This window comes from Aptenodytes patagonicus, chromosome 2 (genome assembly GCF_965638725.1).
Source record: "Aptenodytes patagonicus chromosome 2, bAptPat1.pri.cur, whole genome shotgun sequence".
NCBI classification, from domain to species: Eukaryota; Metazoa; Chordata; class Aves; order Sphenisciformes; family Spheniscidae; genus Aptenodytes; species Aptenodytes patagonicus.
The window spans coordinates 43,463,043-43,482,906 of NC_134950.1; the positions used below are offsets into that span (position 1 = coordinate 43,463,043).

A 19,864-nucleotide genomic window follows, 5' to 3' on the forward strand; every position below is an offset into this window, starting at 1 on the left:
GAAACCTCCCTCAGCGCATCTGTGCTGCATCTCACTCATCCAGAGAAGCAAAATAAAGGAACAGAAAGCACCAGGAAAACTCTGCAGGAACTGCCTGCGGAGCCAGGGCTGCCCAGAAGTAAGCTCTGGAGAAACAGGCACCGCCAATCTTTGAAGTCCTGTGGCAGGATCCGTATTGGCAAAACTGACATCCAGAGGAAGGATCTGAAGGGCGAGGAGGTGGGAAATGGAGACTGAGCTTTCCAAGATATTTGTCAACATGTACAGAAAGATACTTACTGGAATATTCAAAAGCACTTAGCTGTATAGGTCCCATAAGGGTGCTCTGATGGAAGGGCAGTACGGCAGGTACCAAACACTAAGGCAGTTAGCGTGAGCATTGTGAATACGTGAAAGCAGGGTCAAAAGAGCAAAGCCCCTCTGAAAAAAACACTGGGACCAGCAAGGCAAAATTACATTTATTTGATTTCCGCCAGAACAGCTCTGTAAATTTAGCAATAGTTTTACTAAGGAGGACCTAGAAATAAAATACACACCTGTAGTAACTGCGTGGGGTGTGATGGGAAGACAACCAAATCTTTATGTATAATTCTATTTACTATATCCAATGGATGATACAGAGCAATTATTTGTCTTTATGCTACTATTAAGCTTGCTGTCCTGCATAGGCAGAGTTGAGCAGCCAAACCAGTCCCCTTGTCCCAGTCATGTTTAAGTGGCAGGTCTCTACGAACACACTTTTATATTCAGTTATGCCTGCCATAAGCTCATTAAACACTAGCACTCACCATTTCAGCTGCTCCCTCTGACAATGACTTTGAGCTGTTTAATGCATCTGATGATGATCATTCTTGCCTGGAGCCATGGTGAAATGCATTCGCCAATCACTGCTTTATTTACTGCTGGGGCATTTTGCTAGAGGCATTCAATGGACAGAACATCTTTCTTTTCTCTTGAGATTAGAAATTATGTGAAATACATGTGAGTTAATATTTTTTTAGCTTTAAATCCATTTGCCTTGAGTTTCTAGAGATTTACTTCAGGGTTGGAGAAGAATGTTTCCAGGTGAGCCTGATTGGGTTCAGCGAGTTGTGACAGATGCAGTTCATTTGGGGGCGGGAGGGAGAATGGTGAAGAGAGGATAAAAGGCTTTGGAAGTCACTAGAGAGTCCTTTCTGTCAGGGAAACTTTCCAGTCTTTTGTCTTAGTAACTGCCTGTTGTTTTCTCCATCTTATTATGCCATCACCCATTCCTCTTAACTGTTTTCTTCCCTTGGAGTTTTCCCCATCTGCGGATTTGCGACCCTGCAGCAGCCCCTTAGTTATCCCTGGCAAAGACAGCAAAAACTTCTTGGGGGAAACTCCTTCAGTCAGGACTCGCCGCTTGCCTCCACGCCTGGCCTGGTGCTCCATTGATTGGGATCAGCTCTGCCTCCTGCAGCCCCTAGGCTCTGGGGGCTTCGGTTCTGTCTACAAAGCCACCTACCGTGGTGCAACTGTGGCCGTGAAGCAGGTGAAGAAGAGCAGCAAAAACCGGCTGGCATCACGACAGAGCTTTTGGTCTGAGCTGAACGTAGCCCGGCTACAGCACGATAATGTGGTACGTGTGGTGGCTGCCAGCACGTGTGCCCCGGCCGGCCAGAACAGCCTGGGCACCATCATTATGGAGTATGTGGGCAACATCACCCTGCACCATGTAATTTATGGCACTGGGGATGCGTGGAGACAGGGTGAGGATGATGAAGGAGGATGTGGAAGGAAGGCCCCGAGCATGGAGGAGACTGTGTGCTATTCTTGCGACATTATGACTGGCTTAGCCTTTCTTCACTCACAGGGCATTGTGCACTTGGACCTGAAGCCTGCAAACATCTTCATCACTGAGCAGGGAGTGTGCAAGATTGGAGACTTTGGGTGCTCCCAGAAACTGGAGGAGGGCTTGTCCCAGAGTCCCCATGTTTGCCAGCAAGGGGGCACGTACACACACCGTGCCCCTGAGCTCCTCAAGGGGGAGAGGGTCACTACCAAAGCAGACATCTACTCATTTGCTATCACCCTCTGGCAAATCGTCATGCGAGAGCAGCCCTACCTGGGTGAGCGGCAGTATGTGCTCTATGCTGTGGTAGCCTATAACTTACGCCCTTCGCTGGCTGCTGCTGTTTTCTACGAGTCACCAGTGGGCCAGAGACTCCAGAGCATTATTAGCTGCTGCTGGAAGGCTAATGTGGAGGAGCGCCTGAGCGCAGCCCAGTTGCTTCCCAGCCTCAGGGCCCTCAAGGGGAGCCTCTAGGAAAACTCAGGACTCTTAACGTTTCTTTTATTGTCCACTTTTCTTTCCCTCTGCCCTTTCCTCCGAACATAATGAGTTTAGCCCCTGTGTGATCTGAAGACTTTGTTGCTGTTTTTTTATGCTAAAAAAAAAAAAAACCTGCTTTGTTGTAAGATTATAAATAAAGAGATTTAACAAAACTGGGGGTTTTTACTGTGGGAGGGGATAGAGGCAAGGATCAAGACGTTGGCAAATATGACTTCTTCTGGTTGATCTGTTGTGTGCTGCCTTGCTCAGGGAGAAACTGGGGAATGTGATGTGCAGAAAAAATACTTGTTTTCAAATAAGTGAAGTGCAAAAAAGGGCTGCTTTTAGAAGGGTCTTTGTACGTAATACCATTTGGTATTTCCAAAATGTCAGATATGAATAGTTCTTTACACTAGCTAGGTCTGTGCGTTTGAGCTTTTCCTCTTCATTTACCAAGGAATGAGTATGCATCACAAATCAATGAATGCAGAAAAATAAATACGGAGTGTCAGTGGGGTTTTTTTTCTTGTTCTTAGATGTACTTAATTTCAGTAAGTATGCTGTTTCTGAAATGGAAAATGTGAACTACCCAACCTCCCCATTGAAATAAGGACTCTCTTTGTCAGTCTAAGACTCTAAAGAGTAAGAAGATACATTAACAACCTGTGCTTTTATAAGACCTCTGTGCTACCAGGTGTGTTAGTTGCAACTTGCTAGTTGGTATATTGTAAACTTTAGTATCTGAAGTATTATACAAGCATCTTGTGTGGAATAGAAAGTTCCCAGGCTTTGGAGGTACAGGGAGAGTTTAAAAAAATAATTGGGAAAACATGAAGGGAGATGTATAGATACCCTGATTTATGAGGGGTTTTTTTGTAAGGGGGGGATTACTTGCCCTTCGTAATGCATGGGTCAGTATTAGACAAGATACTGGAAGTACTGAAAAGGAAGATTGCTTAAAGCAGTAATAATGATACCCTGCCAGTGCTCAAAGCATACACTATTGAACTATTCTCTGCACTGCTTATGTCTTATCTACTATCTTTCCTAATCTGGTTGTAACGTGTCTGGGAGAGGAAGTGCTGTCGGCGATGCCGAAGACAAAGAGCTCTGATCCCTGATTTATCAGAACTGATAATTATAGATCTGTTGAGATCTCAACCCTTATCTGGAGCTACAAAGATCCGACTGCTGTAGCTGATATTGCCATTCTGCTCAAAGACTCCGCTTCTTTTTAAGACAGGAGAAAGAGTGATGTTTCAGTCAAATTGTTTTTCTTCTTTCCCCTTCCTCCCCCTTGCTTCCATTCTGGAAAAAAATCCCAAAGGAATTGAGCCAGTTTCCTGATTACTGACATACATCTGTTCTTAGCCCCGTGAAATCCTGGAAATGAGCAACTATGTGAATCTGAGATGATTCTGTAGGTCTTCATGGTATTTGGATTGGTCATTGAAATTAATGGTTTATACAGCATATCTAAGCTTAACTATTTCTTGCTCTTCTGTCCCCCTTAAGTGGAACTGTAAGATGCCGGCTGGCATCAAAAAACCTAAGGTAAATTCTGGAACAGATTTCCTGTGTTTTCTCTGTCAAAATAATTCTGCTGTAGAACCAGAACTTATGTTTTTTCATGTTGCATAACTTCTTTTAATAAACAAGAAATGTCTTATAAAAGTTATCATAATAAGCCAGTTAGCTTTTAAAATGATTAGCTGAGGGCATGTAAGATAGAATGTCGGATAAAGCCATTGGCATGCCTCACCTTAACATCAAGCCTTACATAAAAATGTTTCTCCAGTCTTCAAAAGAATATAATAAAAAATGGAGTTAAAGGTTTTTTTAGTAGTTCCTAGATGCTTACGCGTTGTATTTATTTTGCCAATCTAGGTAGCTTGTGGCTTAAACCGCTAGAAACTTGATATTTTGTCCTTAATGATACTTTAGCATCAATAAGTGCTACTTGAGTCTGTGAAAAATCAAGCACCCTTCAAATTCTCTGTTATACTTGACAGAAGAATACTGGATGGCCAAGACCTGCTCTTGAAGCGTAATCAGCTCTGCAGATGTCTCTGTCAGCTTTACTGGATTCTTTTTTGAGAGGGAGTAAGAACTCTGCACAGCACTCAAGATGTAGGCACGTCATAGTCTGCTGTCACAATGATGTTCTCTATTTTTAAGTAACTTCTAGGATTTTATTTGCTTCTTTTTGATTGCTAGTGAGCATTGAGTTAATACTAATCAAGAAACATCTCAGGCCTGATAGCTCAGAATCCATTGTTTTATGTGATAAGGATTATTTTGCCTGTTTGCCTCGCTTTACATCAATTTACCTTGAATTTCCTTCTGCCAGGTTGTAGCTGGCCCTTGCACTCACTGTCCTAAATAACTCAAATCAGCAAATTTGCTTATCTTATGGCTCACCCTCTTGCACTTTGTTTATGAATGTGCTGAGCAGCACAGAACCCTGTGAAACACCACTGGGTACTTTCTCTAGTTGAGAGAACTGACACTTTGCTTTTATCCTCTGTTTCTATCTTTTGACTCATCCAGCCCAGGATTTTCTGTCTTAAACATGGCTACTTAGTACCTTTACAAAGTTTGCAGTGAAGGATTTTTCAAATACCTTTGGAAACCCAAGGGAAACATATCAACCAGCTCCTTATCTGCACGCTGTTGGTGCTCCTAAAGAATTCCAATACAATTCAATGCAATTGTGAAGCACAACTCCTTCCAACCAAAGCAATATTGGCTCCCAAAGAAATCCTCTCTCTCTATGTGTCTGTTAATTCCTTTAATATAGTATCTGCTAATGTATCTTGTACAGATGTCAATCATATCATTAAGTTATTTCTTAAAGACTTCCATGGGAATATGGTCCTGTAGAGCAGAAAGGCCCAGGACACCTGGTTGAGTTTTAAGGATTGCCTTCTCCAAGTTCAAGATTGGTCCATCCCAAATGACCAGGAAATCGAGCAAAGGTGGCAGGATGTGTCCAAGGATAAACAAGGAGCTCCTGATTAAATTCAAACGTGAAAAATAAACACAAAAGAGGTGGACGCAGGGTCAGATCACCCAGGAGGAATATAGAGACACTGCCCAAGCATGCAGAGATGGGGTTGTAAAAGCCAGTCTCAGATTGGATCTGGTAAGGGATGTGAAGAGCGACAGGAAAGGTTTCTACAGATAGATCAGCAGCAAAACGAAGACTAGGGATAATCTGGGCCCACTGACGAATGGGGCGGGGGAGCTGGTGACAACATGGAGAAGGCCAAGGTACTCTTCTGTGGTTTCTTCACCTCGGTATTTAATGGTAAGGTTTGCATTCAGGAATCTTGGGCCCCTGAGACCAACGAGAAGGCTGGAGCAAGGAAGACTTACCCTTGGAAGAGAAGAATCAGGTTAGGGAACATTCAGACAAACAGAACGGACATAAGCTCATGGGACCTGATGGGATGCACCTACAAATGCTGAGGGAGCTGGCTGATGTCACTGTGAGGCCACTCTTGATTATCTTTGGAAGGTCATGGCAGTGAGGAGAGATTTCCGAGGACCGGAAGAAAGCAAATGTCACTCCTGTCTGCAAGATGGTCAAAAAGGAGGATCTGGAAAACTACAAGCCAGTCAACCTCACCTAAATCCCTGGGAAAGTGGTGGAACAAAAAATTCTGGAAACCGTTGCCAAACATATGAAAGACAAGAAAGTGATTGGGAGTAGTCAGCATGGATTTATGAAGAGGCAATCATGCTTGACCAACCTGGTAGCCTTTTACGATGAGATTACTGGCTTGCTGGATGAGGGGAGAGCAGTGGTTGTTGCTCATCCTGACCTTAGTGAGGCTTTCAGCACTGTTTCCCATCACATCCTTATAGAGAAACTGATGAAGTACAGGCTAGATAGACAGTAAAAACTGAAAACTAGCTGAGCTGCTGGGCTCAAAGGGTTGTGATCAGTGGCATGAAGTCCAGTGGGAGACCGGTCACTGGTGGTGTACCCCAGAGATCGATACTGGGCCCAGTACAGGTTAACATCTCCATTAATGACCTGGATGATGGGACGGAGCGCACCCTCAGCAAGTTTTGAGATGATACAGAAGTGGGTGGAGTGGTCAATACCTCAGAGGGACCTTACCAAGCTGGAGAAAACGGCCGATGGGAATCAAGACAGGGAACTGTGAAGTCCGGCACCCGGTGGAGGATAACCCTACGCACCAGTACAGGCTGGGGGCCGACCGGCTGGAAAGCAGCTTTGCAGGAAAGAACCCGGAGCTCCCGGCAGACACCAAACTGAACACGAGCCAGCAATGCACCCTTGCGGCAAAGAAGGCCAACAGCATCCGGGGGTGTGCTATAAAGGGTGTTGCCAGCTCTTCCAGAGCATTGCCAGAAGAGATTATTCCCCCCTGCTCACTCAGCACTGGTGAGCCGCGTCTGGAGCGCTGTGGCCGGCTCAGAACTCTGCCGGAACAAGAAAGTCATGGATGTACTGATCCAGGAGTGCAGCAAAGGGCCATTAAGCTGATTAGGGGATTGGAACCTCTGCATGTGAGGAGAGGCTGAGAGATGGGACTGTTCATCCTGGAAAGAGACGTCTCGGGGAGCCCTTATCAGTTTGTATAAATACTGATGGGAAGCAGTAAAGACGGAGCCAGACTCTTCTCAGTGGTGCCCAGTGGCAGGACAAGATGCAATGGACACAAACTGAAGGACAGGAAACTCCATTTAAATGCAAGAAAAAACTTTTTTACTGTGGGGGTCAAACACTGGAACGGGTTGCCCAGAGAGGTGGGGAGTCTTCATCCTTGGAGATATTCAAAACCCAGCTGGACACGGTACTGAGCAAGCTGCTCTCGTTGACCCTGCTCTGAGCAGGGGGTTGGACTGGACAGTCTCCAGAGGACCCTTCCAACCACAAAAGTTCTGCAATTATAATAACATTTATAGATGCTTATAGAAGTTCAGACAGCTCCTGAGTTCTCCTACAAAAATGTTTCTAGCATGAGCCTATTTTGTGTTTCCTCCAGGGACAACACACATGCAAGGAACACACTTTGATTCTTTGCAATGGCTTTGTTGTCTTGGGGGGGATCAGGTTTCAGTGATTAGGGTTGTTTTGTTTTGTTTTGTTTTGTTTTTTTTAAAAACCTGACATCAGTAGATCTATCAGAGAGGCTTGACAGATTTCTTGTTCTTGATATTCTGAAAACTATAAATTATGGGGTTTATGTTAGTTCCTTGATGTTTTTTCCACCTATTTTTATATTTAATCCACCAGAGTTTTATCCTTTCCGTTTTCTTCATCTGGACATGGCTTCAGGTTTTTAAAAGATGCCTTCTTGCTTCTAAAGCTGGCATAAAAGCTAATGAGTATAGCTGCACACTGCTCTTTAACTTTGTCACACTTGCATACCTCCATATAAAATGTTAGCAGAAGGCACATGATGCTAGCAGAGCAGTGGCAGACAATTGTGTTACAACTCTTATGGGATTCTGTTCATCCAGATTTTTCCCTAAGTCTTTCTAGAAGCTGGCTTTGTTCTTTATCTCTCCTTCCCCATACACAGGTATGCAACACAGTTCCAGATGGTTAGCAAGACATAGTTATAAGTCAGGATAAACTTTAAGGGTTATTTGTACCTAGTTTATTTATTCTCTTCATTCCTGGAACTGATCACCAGCAGCTTGATCAGCCTAAACGGAAAATTTATTGAAGGCCTGGAGAAAGTACTACAACCAGGTAATTGTAGTTTACCAGTATGCTTTCTGAGCATAAAACACTTGTGAAGCCAGTGCTGAGGATCCTTTGTACGGCTGCCCCAATCATCCAGCCAATCAAATATCAAAAAGGGACATCACTTTTTCTTTCTGTGGCCTAAATGCCTTGGCAGGGTATATATAAAAGCATAATGAGTTTGAAAGGCTGAACTAGCATTCATGCCCTGACTGGCTCTGTAGGGACTAGCAAATTCGGAAGTATGGGATCCAGTATTGCACAGATTCAGATGATGCAGCACCAGTGTAAGTCTGGGCACAGTGGTATTGTGGTATGTCTTTGGGCTGTGGCCGCCAGCCCTTTATCAGCCAGGCATGCTCTATTCAGGGCATGAGTTAATCTGGTGCTAAGAACAGGCTGGACCTCCTCAAATAAGAGCGACCACGCATCTTGACTGTGCTCTTAGGAAGGAACAAAGCCTCATTTGTCCCAGCCAGTAAATGTCAGATCTCTCATGTCTTACCATCAACCATGTTCCACAGCTTGATATAATTATTTTCCATGGAAACTAAACTATTCTTGTATTTAGGTTTGGTTTGGTATTTTTTTTTATAGCAGCAACTTAAGTGCCATTTCTGGGACCCTGGGATGCCATGTCACAGTGGCCATTTTCTCAAGGTGAGCTGTTTTTCTGGTTTTGTTTTATGTTCTCTGCTTGTAAGTAGCACAAGCTGCCTTCCAAACTTCCAGCTCTGCAGCACTGAGAGCTAACTCTTCAAAACCAGGTGGGTTAGCTCCTGCCTCATAGCAGTCCAGGGTAACCACAGCCCACATGGAAACTTCAGCTAGTTCTCATCAATCTCCCAGTACCTAACTACCGAATCTGGCTGCATTTACTAATTTCAGAAAGAACATATGAAGAAGATACTGTAAAGTGCTTGCATTCTCATGTCTAGTCATCAACAGCAGTAGCTCTGTACATATTAACCATATTAAAGTGTTTTATTTTGTGCTTTCTTGGTTATACAGATAGCATTGTCTACCAAGGGAAAACATTAATTAAAAGTTCTCATTCTGGCCTTTCTTTCTTTTTTTATAACAAATGGCATCCACCACCCCCAACCTCCCCCACGTGTCTCCTCTTTTCGCTCAAATGGGCACATGTGCAAAACTTGACAGGATGCAGTTAAGAAAGAGATTTTATGTAATTTTATCTAATTCAGACTGAATCCCCAAATAAGAGCCAATACTACTTAGTGCTGAAATGGGTTTAGATCAAACTTAAATTTTTTCATGCTTTTCTTCACGATGAAAAGCAGCTTCCACATGCTCTCTTGAGTTCTGTGAAGTTCAACAATTACTTTAGCAGTGAAGTGATTGTAAGAAATACAAGAAAAGATGGCTAGAAGCATGGGAAGTATGCAGTTGTAATAAACAGTTTCTAGGAAGAATGAGAAAGAAGGAAAAGAAAAAGCACGGAAGTGTAATTTTATCATTCTGTATTACTCTTCACTTACTATAGCTATTACTGAAGGTTTAGTGTCTTTGGTTCCCAAATAGAAATATCAACAGGCATTTCATAATCAGTTTTTAAAAAAGTAAGCATGAGCTACAATTCTGATGCTACTCTCTTTATTTGGGGGTGGGGTGGGTGGGAGTATTACAGTTAAACATGTTTGATAATTAAGCGGGGAACGGTTATCTGTTTCTCTTTGACATAGCTTCTGGCTTCCCATCACCATGGAGCCTCTGTAACCCTGCTCCTGGCTTGTTCTGTTCGACTCTCTTTCCTTGGAGGCTTCTTGTATGCTCACTTACTTCATATTCTTTTTTTTTTTTGCCCCCCTTTTCTTTGGTGCCATGCTTTATCTCAACCCAGAAAGAAAGAGGTAACAACACTATCTTCAAATGATAAAAATACTATATAATTTGGAGGTGGGCACATCCTTAATACAGAAGGTATGGTGGGAAGCGTGAAGACGTAAGTGTGGAGAAGTATGGGTTGCTTCTGTAGTAAGATATATCTGCAGCAAAGAAAACAAAAAAAATGTTTTACAGAATATACCGCAAATATTTGTGAATTCAGTGGGACTTAAGTGGATGCTTAGTATTTGACTTGTGTATCAATTTTTGCAGCATTAGCATCTGTGTTTATAAATTCATCCACTAGAACAAAGATGAAAATAGGGGTAGAAAATGAATGGTTATTTTTAGAATTAACTATACTTTGAACATTTTACTTATACTTTATTTTAGCCATTTATCTGCTGCAAATACCTTAATGCAGTGCTCAAAGAGCCTCTTTCTATGCTTCAGTTAACCCAGCTGCCAAATATTTGTCTGCCTGTCAAATGAAAAACCTTAAAACCAGTTAAAGAAGGCAAATGGAACAAAAAAGTCTACTGGCGTCTATCCCAGTCTGCCATCAGCTAAGGATGCCATGGGACAATTCGATAGTAGAGGCACCATCCACCCCTGGACTTCTCTGAGCACGAGGCTGAGTTACGCTCCCTACCCAGCCTGAAGTTCAATAGCCTGAGTGTTCAGCAGAGCAGGGAGGTGATTGCATTTGCCTTTGCAGGGCACCTGGGATAATAGGGTAATTCATAACTTAATAAATATTCTACTGCACATGTGCCAGGCTACAAAGAGCAAAGTAGGCTGCAAACTGGAAACGTAAATGTCCAGCTCTTTTTAAGTTACTCCCCCCAAATGGACGGAAGGAAAACCGGTTTTATTTTCAAGCCATGTATTTTTCTCAACCGCTTACTTCAAAAACGGTGAAAGGGTTTTGATTCAGATATGGCACGAGTGAAGCTGGCCCCAGAGACAAGTATAGAAAGTTGCACCTGAACAGAGATAGTAAAAAAGCTGACTGTAAATATGGGAGTTGATAGGCTGGGGAGGCTGGATTTTTTTTTTTTCATAGTAGTTAATAGTATATACTAAATACCACAGTAAGTTTAGAGAGGTATCATACACTTTGGCCACATCCTTGTTTCTCTCTTATCTAACAGTTCCATTAAAATGTTTTGCAGGTAACACAAAAGCCACACACAAAGCTTTTGGAGGAATGTATCATTGCACTGGCATGCCAGTAGATGAATGTCACACAAATTTCTCTTTGTATAGAAAGTGACAGAACTTCTCCAGACCTCCCTTAAAGCTGTCAATCCTTGTATAGCTTTTGGGAGTGAAATGATTGCTGTTAGATGTTTTCTAACCTAAAGGGGAGAAAAAGGATTTTCTTAAAATTTAATTAATCATTCCTCTCAACAGCTAACTTTCAGAGGAAGTAAATTTCTTTAAATTTTTTTTAAAAACATTTTCACGCACAGTTTGTTTAAAAAGTTGTGTATTGAATTGCAAGCAGCATTTGAAAAAGTGTCCTAGCCATAAAAATTAGCACTACCTGACAAATCATAGCAAGGGTAGCATGAAAGAGCCATTTACACAGGGGGACAAGGGAGGTGGCTGGAGGAGGCAATGAGACAAGCCAGAAAGAGGGAGGGGGGAGACACCCTCAAAAATGAGCCTACTTGCTACAAGCCTTTCAATCAGTGAAGCTCTCATTGAAAAATAAGTTTATGCTGGCACGTGAATTTCTGTGTTTTATGCTAGAGCTACCTGCCCACTGGACTGTCAGGACCCCATAGGACTTAAACTAAGGTCTGGAACCAGTGCTTAAAATCAGATGAGGCCACTGATTCAGTTCAGAGCGGTCACCCATTGGTGCCAGGTCATAGTAGTCTCTTGTTGAGTTAAAAGAAGCACAGCCTTCCTCTCACTCCCAGCCCCAGCACCCCAAAAACCCAACTGTCCTGGCCCATCAAAATGAAAAACTGGCTAATTTTAAATGCTCTGCAAACCATTACCAGCTCCCAAACGTGTCTGTGAGGTTTTTTTCTTTCTTTTCTTGATGATTGCACTATGTGCTAATTATGATGATGATTAGTTAGTGCTATACTTGAATAACACAAATGATTCAGCAATGTATACTAGCACACAAGTAATGGTAGGTTCTTCATTGGAAAATAAATTTATTTTATATACAGAAGATTTTAAGAGTAAAAATCTCAGTTTTCTATATCAAAGGTGTGTTGTGTGTTTTTTTTTCAGGAAAGAGGAGAATCAATCCCTAGGTATTAGCATAAGCATTTGTGCCTGCCAGAACAAAGTGATTGGCTCTACCTCACATTAGGAACATTTCACAAGAGCGTATGAGAAGCAGTTCTTCCTCTGAACACGTAAGGGACTCTCAGAAAGCAAATATACCTGCTGTAAGGGTGTGGGAAGGGGGCCGTTGATAGAACGAAGTACCTGCTGGGTGATCTCAGAAACATCTTCCAACACTCATAATTATTGAAAGATTATTTTGTAGTATACATATTTTGTACTTAAAAGAAAAACATGAAATCATAATGCTGAGAAAATTACAAGTATTAGTATTTCTTGAAATTTTTTCAGGAGGCATGGCTAGCGTGCTCCAAACCACCTTCTGTGTGTACTACAATAATTAATTTTATTTGCCTAAAAATCAAAAGCTTGCCCACAACCCTCTTAAGCACTAATACTATCTTTTCCTTGGTTGTAAACCAGTAGACAATACTGCTCCCCTTGATCTGCGCCTGGAAAACCTGTTGCTAGAGTTTTCACTGTGCACAGAGGCAGCAATGTTGGAAGTGCGATCATGTGCATCTACGTATAGTTTCTCTTACAACGTTTAAGTGATTGTTGCAGGGGAAAAACTTTTCTATTTTATAGTATTTCTTGGGAGACTAACCAAACCATATTCCATATTTGTAACAATGATGTCGTGTAGACTGGTGTGGAAGGACATGTACAAGCCCTGTTTCCATTACAAGTGAAGTAGGAGCTTCTGCCGTATATTTAGGTGAAAGACAAATTTAACAGACTTGTTTTAGTCTCCTGTAAGTTGTTCTCTTAAACAGAACTGCTGGATCTTCTATGAAATAGCATTACAGACTCTACGGTTGTTGTTCCTGCCCCCCTACTGCAACCTCATAATTTCTACATAGTAGGCTGCAGCTGCTGCTTTGCCAGATAAGCTTTTTAGAGAAGTTAGCAAGCCCTTTGAAACCAAAACTTCTTAATATTTGATGCCTTTTGGATCACTTTCATGTTACGTTGTGGATCCGACCAGCTGTTCTGAACAATCACAGTGTAATGATTTCCTCAGTGGCTAGTAATTCCTGTTTCTAAAGCACATCTTTAACACCACAGTATCTCCTTTAGTTCCAGGTCCTAAGTTTTATGTTATTATTCCTGTTTCTGTCAGGTTTTGAGTAATTTAACTTGGCTAGTTCACACAGGGTCAGGGTACAACAGGAGAAGCATTACTGAATTGGCTTTAGTCTTTCTTTACAGACCCTGGGGTTGGGAAGGGCATCTCTTCCCACAGAAGTCAATCTGACACCTGGATGTAATCTAGATAAAATTGTGAGATGAAACTAATATCCTGCTCTAATAGTCCTGTACCATCAAGATGGCAATTCCCCCTTGCTTTCTCCTCATCATCTATGGCAAGCATTTGCTAAAGTTTGTGCTTGCAAATGTTCATCATCTGAAAACCAGTTGGATCAAGCATATTGCAAGGAGGAAACTAATCTTGAAGAGATGAGGAAAAACTTCTCAGGATAAAAAAAAAACCAAACCATGATGCAGTGATACATTCTATATCGAGAAGTTTTTCCTCTAGTCACAAGGCAGTATGAGGTCAGGATCAGTCCTTAAATTATCCCTGCTCCATGATAGAGAGGCAGCACAAGCACCGTGAAACAATTCCCTCCTACTCTGTCTCGCCAAAGGATTAGATTAGATTAAATTGGTCTTTGGAAGAAAAAAATGTGATCAGTGACTGGGCTCTAAAAGAGTAGACAGAGGGTCATGGGCAAAAATATATGTAGACTACATATATTGGTAAACATAACTGCTGTAAAATTAATCAACTTTTTCTTCCTCAAGGACAGACATCCAACCATGCAAACACCCTGCTGCTGGTAGCTTCCCACAAAGTCTTTGCAGGAGGCAGACACAAGGAGGAAAGACAACTCCAAAGTCTTTATTAGCACAGTATTGCGAGAGTTCGTACGCACTAGCATGTACCACTAGTTCCTAAACGCTCCGAGTACAAAGCGCCCATAGAGAAGCCAGAGAAGTAAATGTAGCAAACCAATCTGCATCCTAGAAGCCATTTCCAATACAGTTGGTAAAACAGCTTGCTGCGTTCAGAGAGTCACGTGGATATTATTTGAGTAGATGCAGCTTTTCAACATGTGCTGCAAACCGTTGTGGTTGTCTTAAACTGCCTATTTTTCAAAGTAAACCAGATCACGACAAACTGTGCCAAGCCGTGTTGCCTGAAGTGGCCAAATCTCGATTGGAGAGATTTGTGTAGTTTGGAATATAATTTTTATACTTGATTAACCTTTCCACACATGAAGTCTTCCAAGGTGATTTCCAAAATGAAAACTGGATGCAAAAATACCAGTTTTGTTTGTGTGTCCACTAGTTCTGCTTTCACTGGACTGATGCTGGGGATTTTTTGTGCAGGAATTGCATGCCCCCCTCTTGGTAATGTGGCCTGGATAACAACAGATGATACAGTAGGAATGTGAGTGTAAATAGTGTGTGCGAACAGAATACCCAAATTGGCATGTTCTGAGAGGATGTTTGCCCAAAACCTGGTAACGCTAAGAGGAAATTAACAATAACAAAGCTTGCTTAAGACAATGATCACCCAGATTAAACAGTAACCGGATTAGACTACCAAGAGCCTTTTGAGAAAAGAAGTTAGCTTGAAAAGCAGCATGAGAATTTGTGATTGTTGGAAGAAACCTTGGGGTGGGGGAAAGCAGTACCAGAGCTGCAGGCATCATTACTTCTAAGGCCGGACAGCATCCTCCCCATCGGACACGGTTAAGTAGCTGCCACCCCACTCCCAGTACAGGCTGGGGGACTGACAGGATGAGGCGTAGCAGTAGGGACCCACCCCTCAGGAGTGCCTATGGGAACTCACAGGGTACGCTTTCACCGGCATGTGGATTAGCTGCACAGGTACACGTGCCCACATCTCCAACAAGGATTTAGAAACAGGGGAATCTGCACTCCCAAAAGTGGGAGTATGCATTTGTAACCCACGCTTCTTGCAAGGGAGGGGGTATGCACAGACCTGTGTGAATGCGTTAAGTGGAATCAGTTGTAGAAGGGTATGTAGGAAATTTGTAGGTGCTTATTAACACTTCGTAAGCATCTAGTACTGTGATTTCTGTTATATTGCCAATACTGATCCACAATATATATAGTTCACTGATTACTGGCAAATTACAGGTTGCTAATCAATAAACTGCCTCGGTGCTGTCAAAACTATGAGAGTTGTACAGTTACTCTCTGCAAAAAGTTGCTGTTTCATTATTACAAATTTGACAGAAGCATCACATCTGCAGAGCAAGGAGTGGAGAGGCCACAAACATTCTTCCAGACAAGCAGAGAAGACATAATTCATCAATCTGAAAAAAAAATCTTAAGACTGAACTAGGGCAGGACAAATTCAAATAATATCCTCCTGAAAGCAGCCCAGATGTACAATCCTGTTTCAATCCTGAGTGTTCAAAGACATGTTGCAGTGATGTACCACAGACATGGTGTCACTAGAAATGCTGTAGCATATTAGCAGTTAAGTGTTTTTTGTCACTGTGATTTGTGTCAGAAGAACAGGGCAACACAGGCTGACAAAGGAGAAGTTTTGGGGAAGTCATGCTCTAACCAGGTTGATATTAGAAGCCAAGTGTATTATCTGTCAGGCATAAAGTACGTATTTAGAAGGAAAGTGCTTGCAATAATAATTATGAAGCTCATGCTGCCCACTTGAAAAAGTCTCTTAAAGATCAATATTTGCAGCAACATTTCTCAACAGTAAAGGAGTCCATCGAAGCACAATTGCTCTTTTTCTGAGTCATGGTTCTAGTTCAAGCTTTCCATAGTTACATTAAAAATTTTTAAGGTAAAGAGCCCAGTATTTTGAGGGGGGTTGCATTTTTATATGGTGATCTTTCTTTATGCCAGAATTGGCATGAAAATTTAGAAAATTTGAAATGGACAGGCTAGGTGCAATATGAGAACTCCAGCTGCAGACTGGTGTTCATGCACTGTGCGCTCTGTCTGCTACCTGCAGAGAACATTAGTTGCCAGTTAGCAACTACCCAACTACACAAATCAATCTTGAAAAAGGGGATATTTTCAGTTCCAGTGGGTTTTCTGGAAGTTTCAATAGCTGAGGCAGCTGTAGACACAGTAAATACAGATGTTCAAAATCTACAGAGGACAGAGGTATTAACAGGTACTACCTAACTGCTGAGCAAAGAACTTAGGAGAGTTCTGAGACATGATACAACTGAGTAACTTCAAGTTAACACAAGAGGATCAGCAGATACCTACAATTAAGACCAAGCAGATGCTGAAGCCTTTCTTAAAAGGCTTGAAAATAGCTTTCATTGGATTGCTGTTGACTGGTTTAGATACTCCACCATCTACTGATGATTTCCTGAGAAGCCTCAAGTATGATCCTGCTTCACTGATTTTTATGATCAGAAGTTCAAACAAAAATCTTTAAAAGTGTGTTCAGATTTCAAAGACCTCGGAGAAGGAAGTAATTTTCAAAGTAAATAGGAATATATTTTGGCAATATGTTAATCACCACTGAAAGCAAAGACTACAGGCATTAGGCTGGCATAACCCAGGTAGCTTCCAGGGAGCTGCCCACATCAAATAATCACTATGAAAAATGACAAAGTAGATTTCAGGAAGCTACTGTGAGCCCTGCCAAAACCATCCACAGGCCACCTGTGCGAAATAAGCAGAATAAATCTACTCAGAAGAATGGTGTTCACAAGCCAATTTGCAAAGCCTGGGGAATATGTCTGTCCTTTGAACCACCCAAAGGTGCAGAGTTCAGCATTCACCAGACGACAGCACAAGCCTCCATTGCGAGAAGTTATTACAATACTTTAGAAGATGCTGAGTGACAGCAGGCACATGCTCATTCAGTTAACTCTTCAGTCACACAGGTAGAGTCATACCAGGATCTACTCTTGAATTATGAGCGCCCTAGCACTACAAGAACATCTAGGAGATCTCCTCCAAGATCCTTTTTGCCACACAAAGATTAATTGCCATCTAGACTAAATGGATTTAGATTTGTAGAATATTGAGACATCTTTTCTGGATAAAAAACTGTATAATTTAGCCTGTCACAGAGGGGAAAAAAAAATCTTCCCAGGCAAAACTTAGCAAGATTAAATGCAATGGCATTAAGTAGCTAAAGAATCAGGTGACCATTCATTTAGCACAAAGTAAAGATCTTCAGGCTAAAATTAAGCAAAGAACCAAAAACCCGACAAGAACTTAACTCCCTACACATATTTGATTAATAGGAACTGAATTACTAATTTGGAAGCGTAAATTGAATCTAATTGGTTTTACTATAGGCTACTAGAAAATATACGGATAACAAAATATTCAGATCATTACTCAAGACTGTTTCTTAAGGACAAACCGGTCAAAGGAAGGCAGACGTTCTCCCCCCCAGTAATCTATAAAAAACAAAGTCAGAAAGTGTCATGAATGCACATGGAAAAATATTCTGAGTGATAAATGATTAAATTAGGTATTAAATTGTTTCTGCTACAGACTACTAAGTCATGTTAAAAGCGTATCTTGCTTCTTAATCATTTACCTGCTTAATTATGTGACATGAGGAAAACACTCTTGGAAGATTCATCTAAAAAGTATATGCCAACAGTATATTTATATGTCCAAACTCACAACCTCATAACTAAACTGAAGTTAGCATTAGCTGGGGAGAAAAACCTACATTAAAACGAATATGTAACCAAAGGAAAAACAGGCATAATACAAAATATGAATCAGAAGCTAAGAATGACAGAATATTCACAGAAGGTAAGCAAAAAGTTTTATTGACAATGGATATTTATCCATGTGAATAGCATGAAGGATTTTTTTTAATAGTGTATTTCAGAGAAAGCAGGAAGTCCAGATAAATTTCTGTTCTACATTTGTGGAGAACAAACAACATATTTATATCACTAAATTCTAACAACAGCTAAGGAAAGCCTTAAACACAGGAACAGAAGGAAGGCGGTTTTTAAATCAGCAGCTCCAGATAGCTTGCATCCAAGAATTTTAAGAGCTGGCAAAGGAGACTTGTGTGCTGTTAATGTGGATTTTCCATAAGCTTTGAGAAATCTGAGGAAGCTCAGGGAAAAAAAAAAAAATCTTAAAGAAAGCTGAGGTGGTGCCAATGCTGGGGGGGGGGGGGGGGGAGGAGTAAGAAAGGAACAAATTCAGAAACTTACTGTCAACCTTGCATTAATCCAGGGAAAGAAAAAATATTGACATCTTGATATAAGAACAAGAAATAAATGAGGAAATTTTACTTAAATTACACAGCTTAAACGTATGGAAAAGTGTACCTTTTCAGACTGATGTTTTTTCTCATGCAATTAGAGCATACATTTGGTAGATAACAGGAACAGTGTTGATATAACACATTTTACATTGACCTGTTCAGTAGGACACCGAGAAGCTGGCATAGTTGTGCACATATAGTTCATAGTAAGTAAATGAAAACTAAAGTTACAGGTCTGTGTCATCAATGAGGAATCAGTCAGACATATTGCTAATTGAATCCCACAGGAATTAGTTCTTGGCACCAAGCTATTCAATATTTTATCTGGAAATAAAGTTTACGAAGGTCATCCATAAAAGCTCTAAGTAAATAATGTAGCAAGCTTGCTGATTTGGAACCATCTGGATTACTGGAAAATTAAGTGTTTCAGCATGATCAGTGTGAGGTCATGTATTTAAAAGGGATGAATATAAAACACTTATAGATGGACAACTTCCTCAGGAAGTAGTTGTAATAGCTGATAACAGAGCAAACACAGGTTCCTTATGCATAAGTGAGTTCAAAATTGTTAATATAATTGTTAAATGGCTCAGAAAACAAACCACCAGAAACAAATGCTGCTTTCATTGCAGGGAGGAAGAGGCCAGAGAAACAGGACAATTACCAAACCAGATTTTTCAAGTACTGATCTCCATTGGCAAAAGACATTGCTGCATTTCAGGAAGCAGTGATAGGATGACTACTTCTGTATCTGTGTTTATTGGAACTGCTTTATCAGAATATAGCATCTAGTCCAAAGAAGTTATTAGTAAACCAGCAATTTCAAAGAGCAAGTACAAATGATCCAAGTGCAAAACAAGTCTAAAATTGAATACCACAATGGAATAACTGGCATACAAACATTATCTTCATCACATGAGGTTTAAGGACCATATGAAGACCTAGTCAAGTATTTGGCAGGGCAGGGGAGAATTATATAAGTGCAGTGTGATAGCTGAAAGTAAGTTCAGATTAAAATACCAAGGAAGTCTTTTTTGAACAACTGTAGTAATTACTAAGTTTCCAAAGGTGGCAGTAGTTTTGCTAACAGCATACATGTCTATGATTACTGGACAACACCCCTCCAAACTAGAATTAAAATATTATTTTTAAAAGATAATCACAACTACCTTACTATAGGCCATCATTTCATAACATGTACCATGTCTCTCCAGTCAGCTAAATCTCTCAAGTTGTGATATAACTAGAAACAGGAATGCTCTCAGCAAAATGCTTGTTTTGGGATTGAGAGTTATCAGTGTCCAGGCCAAATCGATGACTGTTCTCATTAAAAAAAAAATTCCTCCAATGCCCAATCTGAATAAATAAAGGGACTTCAATAAATAAAATGAAGTTAAGTTCTTACGTTCAGGAA

The 19,864-nt window shown here is 41.1% G+C and overlaps 1 protein-coding gene across 1 annotated transcript; it reads left to right on the plus strand.

Annotated features, from left to right (window-relative positions):
• Positions 1-1,237: 1,237 nt before the first annotated feature.
• On the plus strand, positions 1,238-2,287 carry MOS (MOS proto-oncogene, serine/threonine kinase). Its single transcript, XM_076332210.1, has one exon. It carries the CDS (start codon positions 1,238-1,240, stop codon positions 2,285-2,287), a length of 1,050 nt encoding a protein of 349 aa, XP_076188325.1.
• Positions 2,288-19,864: the final 17,577 nt, after the last annotated feature.